Source organism: Procambarus clarkii, chromosome 17 (assembly GCF_040958095.1).
Source record: "Procambarus clarkii isolate CNS0578487 chromosome 17, FALCON_Pclarkii_2.0, whole genome shotgun sequence".
Lineage (NCBI taxonomy): Eukaryota > Metazoa > Arthropoda > Malacostraca > Decapoda > Cambaridae > Procambarus > Procambarus clarkii.
Window position 1 is genome coordinate 44,551,670 of NC_091166.1, and position 9,879 is coordinate 44,561,548.

Sequence of the window (9,879 nt, forward strand, 5' to 3'; positions counted from 1 at the left end):
CCTTCACTTCCGGCTGTAAATATATTGTTCAATGGGTGTCCCACCCACCACCTCCACCCATACCCCGCCCACCACCCATAACTCACACAACACAGCCCACCACCACCGCCCACCTACACCCGCGTACAGTGACACGCCCTCGCCAGCTCCCGCGTACATACAGAGTAGCGGCGTGAGGGCCAGTAGTATGCCGGCCTTGCGCCCGTAGCGTTGTGAACAGTGTGCTCCCTGGTGACCTGACCTGGTGCTTCCTGGTGACCTGACCTGGTGCTCCCTGGTGACCTGACCTGGTGCTTCCTGGTGACCTGACCTGGTGCTCCCTGGTGACCTGACCTGGTGCTTCCTGGTGACCTGACCTGGTGCTCCCTGGTGACCTGACCTGGTGCTCCCTGGTGACCTGACCTGGTGCTCCCTGGTGACCTGACCTGGTGACTTGACCTGGTGCTCCCTGGTGACCTGACCTGGTGCTCCCTGGTGACCTGACCTGGTGACTTGACCTGGTGCTCCCTGGTGCTCCCTGGTGACCTGACCTGGTGCTGAGCCCCCAGTCACGGCCACCCGTCTGGGCTGAGGACAACAGCCTGACATGTTGCTGTGTGCCGGGTTGGTCCTGACACTGTTACAGGTGAGACACTGACGCTTCTACAGGTATAAAGTGCTGACGCTGTTATGGGTAATATTCTGACGCCGATACAGGTGAGGTGCTGACACCGTTACAAGTGAGGTGCCGTGACACTGTTACGGGTGGTGCTGGCAACGAGGCGTGAGGCGCTGACACAGGTGAGGCAATATGACTCGACGCCTGTGGTGAGTTGACGCGCGTCAAGGGAAGGTCATCGCCTGGTTACCCAGGTGTGAACATGTTCCCATGATTGATGGACGGCCCACACTGTACCTGTTCTATGATCACTGTAACTGTTCCATGATCACTGTACCTGTTCTATGATTATTGTAACTGTTCCATGATCACTGTACCTGTTCTATGATTATTGTAACTGTTCCATGATCACTGTAACTGTTCCATGATCACTGTACTTGTTCTATGATTATTGTAACTGTTCCATGATCACTGTACCTGTTCTATGATTATTGTAACTGTTCCATGATCACTGTAACTGTTCCATGATCACTGTACTTGTTCTATGATTATTGTAACTGTTCCATGATCACTGTAACTGTTCCATGATCACTGTAACTGTTCCATGATCACTGTAACTGTTCCATGATCACTGTAACTGTTCCATGATCACTGTAACTGTTCCATGATCACTGTACTTGTTCTATGATTATTGTAACTGTTCCATGATCACTGTAACAGTTTTTTCTATCATGTCCATATTTCTTACCTAGTGTCTATCGTCTGGCTCGAGTGAGACTTCGTCTGGCGTCTGCGACGGTCGGACGTCTGTCAGCCGAGGTGACGTGATGCCGTTAGCACTGAGTGGCAACGTCCAGTCACCTGCGTTGTCTGATCACACATTTAGGCTCGTTTGTGACCATTGTGTTCAGTGTTATATTGCTTGAGCGTTAAGTGTTTATTTATCAGGGAACAGACGATGAGTCACAATAACGTGGCTGAAGATATGTTGACCAAACCCCACACCAGAAGATGGGGAGACGGCGACGTTTCAGTCCGTCCATTATCACAGTCGACTTGATAATGGTTCAGGACGGACCGAAACGTCGCCGTCTCTTCATTTTCTGGTGTGTGGTTTGGTCATGATATTGAACTGAGACTTTGTAACTCAGTATTGATGTTACAGATTTAATTTGTACCTTTTTTTGCAGGGATATTCCTGCGCGGGCCCTAAGCCTCTGGCTGGCTCACTAAGTGTTGCTTGTTTCTGTTTTATTTGGGCGGAGTATGAGTATTTATGACTCGTATGGTCGCTTCAGGAAGATTTTGCCATATGTGTTTTACAACTTGTTCTGCTCTGTTGAATTTAAGTTGAAATCTTAATGGGTTTGTAACTGTGCACTGTGTTAGATAATGTTCCAGTAGAATTTGTACATGATTAGTACGTCGACAGTGGACTAGCTGCATCAACTTGGACTGTACGGTAAAGCGACGGTCTTACTTCATGCAGGTCGGCGTTTAATCCCCGACCGTCCTAGTGGTTGGGCACCATTCCTATCCCCCGTCCCATCCCAAATCCTTATCCTGACCCCTTCCCAGTGCTATATAGTCGTCCTGGCTTGCCCTTTTCCTCTGATAATTTCCTCCCACCCTTCTATCAACAAATAGACAAAAATAATTAAATGCATAACATTGATTATTACAGTCTTGGTGACCCATTGTTGTCGTGTTACAGTCTTGGTGACCCATTGTTGTCGCATTACAGTCTTGGTGACCCATTGTTGTCGTATTACAGTCTTGGTGACCCATTGTTGTCGCATTACAGTCTTGGTGACCCATTGTTGTCGTGTTACAGTCTTGGTGACCCATTGTTGTCGTATTACAGTCTTGGTGACCCATTGTTGTCGCATTACAGTCTTGGTGACCCATTGTTGTCGTATTACAGTCTTGGTGACCCATTGTTGTCGCATTACAGTCTTGGTGACCCATTGTTGTCGCATTACAGTCTTGGTGACCCATTGTTGTCGTATTACAGTCTTGGTGACCCATTGTTGTCGTGTTACAGTCTTGGTGACCCATTGTTGTCGTATTACAGTCTTGGTGACCCATTGTTGTCGCATTACAGTCTTGGTGACCCATTGTTGTCGTATTACAGTCTTGGTGACCCATTGTTGTCGCATTACAGTCTTGGTGACCCATTGTTGTCGTATTACAGTCTTGGTGACCCATTGTTGTCGCATTACAGTCTTGGTGACCCATTGTTGTCGTATTACAGTCTTGGTGACCCATTGTTGTCGCATTACAGTCTTGGTGACCCATTGTTGTCGCATTACAGTCTTGGTGACCCATTGTTGTCGTATTACAGTCTTGGTGACCCATTGTTGTCGTGTTACAGTCTTGGTGACCTATTGTTGTCGCATTACAGTCTTGGTGACCCATTGTTGTCGTATTACAGTCTTGGTGACCCATTGTTGTTGTGTTACAGTCTTGGTGACCCATTGTTGTCGCATTACAGTCTTGGTGACCCATTGTTGTCGTATTACAGTCTTGGTGACCCATTGTTGTCGCATTACAGTCTTGGTGACCCATTGTTGTCGCATTACAGTCTTGGTGACCCATTGTTGTCGTATTACAGTCTTGGTGACCCATTGTTGTCGCATTACAGTCTTGGTGACCCATTGTTGTCGCATTACAGTCTTGGTGACCCATTGTTGTCGTATTACAGTCTTGGTGACCCATTGTTGTCGTGTTACAGTCTTGGTGACCCATTGTTGTCGCATTACAGTCTTGGTGACCCATTGTTGTCGTATTACAGTCTTGGTGACCCATTGTTGTCGTGTTACAGTCTTGGTGACCCATTGTTGTCGTGTTACAGTCTTGGTGACCCATTGTTGTCGTATTACAGTCTTGGTGACCCATTGTTGTCGTATTACAGTCTTGGTGACCCATTGTTGTCGTATTACTGTCTTGGTGACTGATTGTTGTCATATTACAGTCTTGGTGACTGATTGTTGTCATATTACAGTCTTGGTGACCCATTGTTGTCGTATTACAGTCTTGGTGACCCATTGTTGTCGTATTACAGTCTTGGTGACCCACTGTTATCCTATGTTACTGTGTTATCTTTTACAGGAATTGTGATTATTAACATATAATGTACTGGCATAAACGATTAATTAATGATATAATGACATAAACAATGTGATTAATGACATGTGTACTTTAATATTAATAATAATTGTGTCGGGGGACAGGAAGCCAGAGTGTATTCATACACGTTATGCTTTTTATCGATCACCCTCCCTCTCAAGGTCGAATTACTGACCCCGCCCAGGATGCAACCCGCACACAAGCTGACTCCTGAGTACCTATTTACTGGTTGGTGAACAGGTGCATTAGGTGATACAAAATTCACCCAAGCATTTCTGTCTCGCCCTAGATTCGAACCCGGAATTCTCGATTGTGAATCGAGAATGATCCTAAATGTACTACCGGGAACCCTACGCTATTAAGCAAACCCTTTTCCTATACAACTCTCGTGTATAACTTCCCCTACATCTCCCAGATTCAACTATTCTTGACAGCATTTCACGATTAGAGGGCTAGAGGTGCTTCACGGCCTTGCACCACTAGAAACACCGGTGTACGAGCACCTTAGTGCCTTACGGGTACAGGGTATTGGACCCCATACCCATCTTGTGGAGGTAGTGGACCCCATACCCATTTTGTGGAGGTAGTGGACCCAATACCCATCTTGTGGAGGTAGTGGACCCTGTACCCATCTTGTGGAGGTACTGGACCCTGTACCCATCTTGTGGAGGTAGTGGACCCTGTACCCATCTTGTGGAGGTAGTGGACCCAATACCCATCTTGTGGAGGTACTGGACCCTGTACCCATCTTGTGGAGGTAGTGGACCCTGTACCCATCTTGTGGAGGTAGTGGACCCTGTACCCATCTTGTGGAGGTAGTGGACCCTGTACCCATCTTGTGGAGGTAGTGGACCCCATACCCATCTTGTGGAGGTAGTGGACCCTGTACCCATCTTGTGGAGGCAGTGGACCCTGTACCCATCTTGTGGAGGTAGTGGACCCTGTACCCATCTTGTGGAGGTAGTGGACCCCATACCCATCTTGTGGAGGTAGTGGACCCTGTACCCATCTTGTGGAGGTAATGGGGAAAAGGTTACAGAGGCACATAATGGGCTCATGAGCTGAACCCCCAATATTTATTCAGGTGTATGATGAGCAGGTTGTGGTGTCGGCAGGTGCGGGTGGAAACATCTCAGCTGGGACTCGTGGCTCCTGGAGGCTCCAGGCCGCCTCTGCGCCTCACCCAGGACCTGGCTCCTCCGGGCCTCACCAAGGACCTGGCTCCTCCGGGCCTCACCAAGGACCTGGCTCCTCTGCGCCTCACCAAGGACCTGGCTCCTCTGAGCCTCACCCAGGACCTGGCTCCTCTGGGCCTCACCCAGGACCTGGCTCCTCTGGGCCTCACCCAGGACATGGCTCCTCTGGGCCTCACCCAGGATCTGGCTCCTCTAAGCCTCACCAAGGACCTGGCTCCTCCGGGCCTCACCAAGGACCTGGCTCCTCTGGGCCTCACCCAGGACATGGCTCCTCTGGGCCTCACCCAGGACCTGGCTCCTCTGGGCCTCACCAAGGACATGACTCCTCCGGGCCTCACCCAGGACCTGGCTCCTCCGCTCCACAAACTACGTCTCGGTCACCTCTACAGGTCTGTGCTTACAAATTTAAATATGACCACTGTTACAAATGTGTAGCTTAGTAACTGCTCCTTGAGTCAATGCTTTAGGTAACGGAGTTCCAATTAGTGAGGTTAGGTAAGGCCCGGCCCCCAGGGATACCAGTTCTATATAATTTATTAACCCTAATACCCCCCCCCCCCCCCTAAGTACATTAAATACCTTAACATCTCGATCTTACGTTATTTCACTGAATCCACGTAGGCAGGAGACGAGGGTTACAAACAGCAGTTCTTGGGTTAAGGTTTATTTTCCTGAAGGGCAGAACACCACTCTTATTGTTGTCCCCTAACTCCCCTTGCCACTTCGGGGGGTATAGGGTGTTGATGTAGCTTCAGGGCACCAATCCTCCCCAGCCACAGGGCATGGCGAGAAGGCACCCCTAAACATACCTAATTTCCTATCAAACACAAACTAAAATACACATAAATGGCAGATCTCATCACAACCCACAAGAGTTAAGATGATAATAACATACAAAATTGAAAATTCTTTTGTATTTTGTTTTTTCTTATGTGAGACACAGCACACAAAGGAAGAGGTGCACAGTATATCATTAAAATAGAACTAAAGCTGAAGGCAAAACAACAAGGTGCCTAAGCGGCAAGTTTGGTGACTTGACAGCAGCATACAAGGATAAAACTATTCAAAGCGGAAGCTCCTAGCAAGGTCCCGGAGCGGAAGGGTGTTCATGTGTGTGCATGGGGGTCCCTCCGGCCGCCGCCATACCTACTCGTGGGCTCCGGCCAGGTCATCCACCCTCTTGTGAGAAACCATTCGGAGAAGTGGTACTTCAGATGACGACTCTGCTTAGATAGTTGGCTGCCAGCTATCCTGGCTGTGGTTCGCTTAAACAAGACTATATTGGCCCTTATGCACCCAGTATATGGTGATCCTGGGACTAAGGTGGTCTGCCCCTTATTGTGGTCTTGGACCATATTCTGTAGATGGAATATGTCCAGGTCACGGCTTTCACAGAGCACTTAAAACACACACGAGGTGACCCTAAGCCACCCAAAGTATGGCTTCGAGCTTAAAACACTAGCTTAGAGGACATAAACGAATGCCCTGAGAACACAATATGGCACGGTAATACTAAACAATGGTACTTAACTTGGTATTGAAAAGATAAGGAGAGAGGAGGAGGGAGGAAGGAAGGGAAAGGATAAAAACCGCCACTCCGCTACCACAACCAGCCAGCGCCGAGACCTAAACCAGAAAACTTCACCCTCCCTGTGGCCGCTGCCTGAACATAGAACTGATCGTACCGTAACATACAAAAATCTTCCCTACAAACACTTACTTGATACTAATCAATTCTAAGTATAACTAACATCTAGCTTTACATTATACTAATATTCAATTAATACAGAGTATACCAGCTCTGTGAGCAACAAGGTTATTCCTACATCTGGCAGGGAAGTGGAACCATCATCCAAGTTGAGCACTTAAGGACTTGTTAAACGTAAGTATAATACTTAGAAAAACTCCCTCCTACATAACCCAACCTATCAATTAATATTCTATAATTTATTTAATCAAAACCCCACACATAATCCCAAACAGTCAGGACCTATCACTACAAATACTTAAAGTGAATGGTCCCTGTTAGTATGTAAACAGAGCCATTAAGAACATTGATTTTTGGCAGTGCCAATTAAGGTGCCATTTAAGAATTCAGGGTCGTAACAACCATAACTGTAAAATCAACAAATAATGTATTGGAGGTTTATATTTTAATTTCAGTAAAAAAAAAATTATCATTACACTATCCGTCTCCAGTTTGTAATGTTGTCTACACTAGTGTTTTTCAAACTTTTATTTATTGTATGCCTATCTTGAGGTGATTTTGGGGCTTAGCGTCCTCGCGGCCCGGTCCTAAACCAGGCCTCCTTTTTGTTACATATCCCCAGGAAGTAGCCTGTAGCAGCTGTCTAACTCCCAGGTACCTATATTTGCTGCTGTTATGGGAGTATGTGGTTGTACTGAGAAGGGCCAATAGCTAGAGTCAAGATGTATCTAAAATAGTGGGATAGATAGGCCCAGCCCCCTAGGAACTAGGTTCCTAGTAATGATTCTATGTTCTAAATTACAGGTCTGCAGTCTAGTGGCTAATCATCTACACCACTTCAACAGGATGAATTGATACTTCTCAAAATCTAACTTATTTATTAAACCCTCGAATAACACCCATATACATTAATACAATAAATCTCTTTACCACTCTACCTTACGTTAAACACCTTGGTCCACATAGGCAGGATGCAAGGTTTACAATTGCAACTTGGGTAAAGACTACTTGGAGAAGGACACTAGTAAAGGCTCTAGGTAGCCTGGTAAAACTTGAGCACACGTGGTGTCACTAAAACACCCTAGAGTAATCTTTGGGATATAAACACTAGCTTAGGCTACACAAGAACTTAACTACACCCTTTGCCAGAACACGGTAACACAGTATTATTACTTATCTTAGATAATATATGTAGAATAATGTAAGGGAAAGGAGGAGAACGGAGCCCACAAGGGAAGATGTATACACCACCAAGCCGCCACAGAGAAGGACTAGGGAGAGCCCAGCCACCGAGCTCTCTCAAGCTGCTGCCGGGAAGATACCTAGCTGATCGTATAGCCATAAACATTACAAGTCTTCACCGACATTCATTACTAGTTACTTTAACAGTTCTAAGAATAGCTGGTAACTAGTTCAATATTATATTTAATAGTCAACAAGCCCAGAGTCTGAATAATCTGTGAGTAACAAGGTTCATCTTACGTCTGGCAAGGAAGACTGAGACAAATATGCATCAGGTATGAGAAGCCTTGAATATAAACGTTATTGTTAATTAATTATCCTTTTCACAAGATTATTTGGAACTCAATTTGACCTCTGGTTTTCAATTAAGAACCCAGGGTAGTAACAACTGCTAGGTGAAGAGGTGCATCGGGTGATAGAAACTCTGCCCATTTGTTTCCGCATCCGCCGGGGCTTGAACCCCAGAACCTTAGGAGTATGAATCCCGAGCGCTGTCCACTCAGCCGTCAGTCCCCTTAACCCTCAGGTGTCAGGCCCCTTAACACTTAACTCAGGGTGGGTCCCAATTTTTGTGGATGTGTTCCGTTTGTCGCGCCCTGTTTTATTTATTATGCAACCCACTACTGGGTCAGGACCCGCAGTTTGAAAAAAAAAAGGTTTACATTACGGTGTGTGCAGTATTGATTGTTGTAGAGTTGTTAGCGAGTTGTTAATGTTGACTAACATGTGTTGAACAGTGAGGAGAGTGTGAGCCGCCCCGGGGTCATGCGTCCCGTCCCGCTGACACGCCCATTATCGCCGCCTGACTCACGCCCACCACGCCCCGTCAAGCTGACACGCCCCCTGCCGCCGCCTGACTCACGCTCCGTCCTGCTGACACGCCCCCTGCCGCCGCCTGACTCACGCCCACCACGCCCCGTCCTGCTGACACGCCCGCCACGCCCCGTCCTGCTGACACGCCCATTGCCGCCGCCTGACTCACGCCCGCTAAGCCCTGCTCATCCGTACTCGCTCCTCTACCTTCACTTCGTGCCCGTCTAGCACTTGGGTTGGTATAGACTATTATTAAGTGCCTCAAGGTCTGTCACCAGCATGGCATGTGTATACATTACAGCAGGCATCCAAACCTGTCATGCTAAACAACTCCCACTGAGGTCTGATAGTGTCATCTGTCCTCCTCTTGTGCTACCATGATATAAAACCAATGATGGTTTATTAGTCTGTTTAATATTATCTACACAGCCCGTGATAAAATTGAGTTCCCAATTGGCCTCTTCATTGACCTGAGAAAGGCCTTTGATACTGTAAACCGATACTGTAAACCATAACTACCTCTTACTTAAACTTCACCACTATGGTATCCGAGGCCTTGCTCTGGACTATATTCGTTCCTATCTCAGTGACAGACACCAATATGTAGCCATCAATAACATAACCTCCCCCACTCTACCATTAATCGTAGGAGTGTCTCAGGGCAGCATCTTGAGACCTCTCCTATTTCTTATATACATCATTGATTTGCCAAATGTTTCTAATATTCTTAAACCTATGCTGTTTGGTGACGATGCTACCTTCATCTATTCTGACCCCAACCTCCACACACTAAATAGTGTCAACAGTGAATTAAAAAAGTCAACTTATGGATGTCATCCATCTAACTTACACTTACACTATGTACTAGCTCTATCTATAAATTCATCAATATTTGTCTCACACCCTGTATGTATGTACTTTACCTGAATAAACTAACTATAGAAAAGACCTTCTACATTCTATTTGGGAGTAAATCATCAAATCAGATTCAACTTCAGATAGACAATGTTAACATTACCAATTAAAATGTGGGAAAGTTCCTTCTCATAGACATGAGACTGAACTTCAGCACCCACATACAACACAGCCAAAAAAAAGTTTCAAAAATCGGTCGGTATACTTTCTAAAATCAGATATTATGTTCACCCACTCAGCTCTCCTCTTATTATATTATGCACTAATCTATCCTATCT

General features: G+C 46.4%; 3 protein-coding genes across 3 annotated transcripts; 1 reads left to right on the forward strand and 2 right to left on the reverse strand.

Annotated features, from left to right (window-relative positions):
• Positions 1-1,849: 1,849 nt before the first annotated feature.
• On the reverse strand, positions 1,850-2,907 carry LOC138365685 (PAX-interacting protein 1-like). The gene is made up of 2 exons (XM_069326176.1): positions 2,281-2,907; positions 1,850-1,978 (listed from the first exon to the last, which is right to left on the reverse strand). The coding sequence occupies exons 1-2, from the start codon at positions 2,905-2,907 to the stop codon at positions 1,850-1,852; spliced, it is 756 nt and encodes a 251-aa protein (XP_069182277.1).
• A 75-nt stretch (positions 2,908-2,982) lies between these two features.
• LOC138365686 (uncharacterized) lies at positions 2,983-3,357 on the reverse strand. The gene has a single exon (XM_069326178.1). It carries the CDS (start codon positions 3,355-3,357, stop codon positions 2,983-2,985), a length of 375 nt encoding a protein of 124 aa, XP_069182279.1.
• Positions 3,358-4,818: 1,461 nt separating this feature from the next.
• Positions 4,819-8,914, forward strand: LOC138365687 (coagulation factor V-like). The gene is made up of 2 exons (XM_069326179.1): positions 4,819-5,312; positions 8,611-8,914. The coding sequence occupies exons 1-2, from the start codon at positions 4,819-4,821 to the stop codon at positions 8,912-8,914; spliced, it is 798 nt and encodes a 265-aa protein (XP_069182280.1).
• Positions 8,915-9,879: the final 965 nt, after the last annotated feature.

Coding starts and splice junctions, on each gene's coding strand:
- LOC138365687 (XM_069326179.1), top strand. CDS start 4,819: ATGAGCAGGTTGTGGTGTCGGCAGGTGCGGGTGGAAACATCTCAGCTG. Junction 5,313..8,610: donor CGTCTCGGTCACCTCTACAG/GTCTGTGCTTAC, acceptor TGTGTTGAACAG/TGAGGAGAGTGTGAGCCGCC.
- LOC138365686 (XM_069326178.1), bottom strand. CDS start 3,357: ATGCGACAACAATGGGTCACCAAGACTGTAACACGACAACAATGGGTC.
- LOC138365685 (XM_069326176.1), bottom strand. CDS start 2,907: ATGCGACAACAATGGGTCACCAAGACTGTAATGCGACAACAATGGGTC. Junction 1,979..2,280: donor AACAATGGGTCACCAAGACT/GTAATAATCAAT, acceptor TATCTAACACAG/TGCACAGTTACAAACCCATT.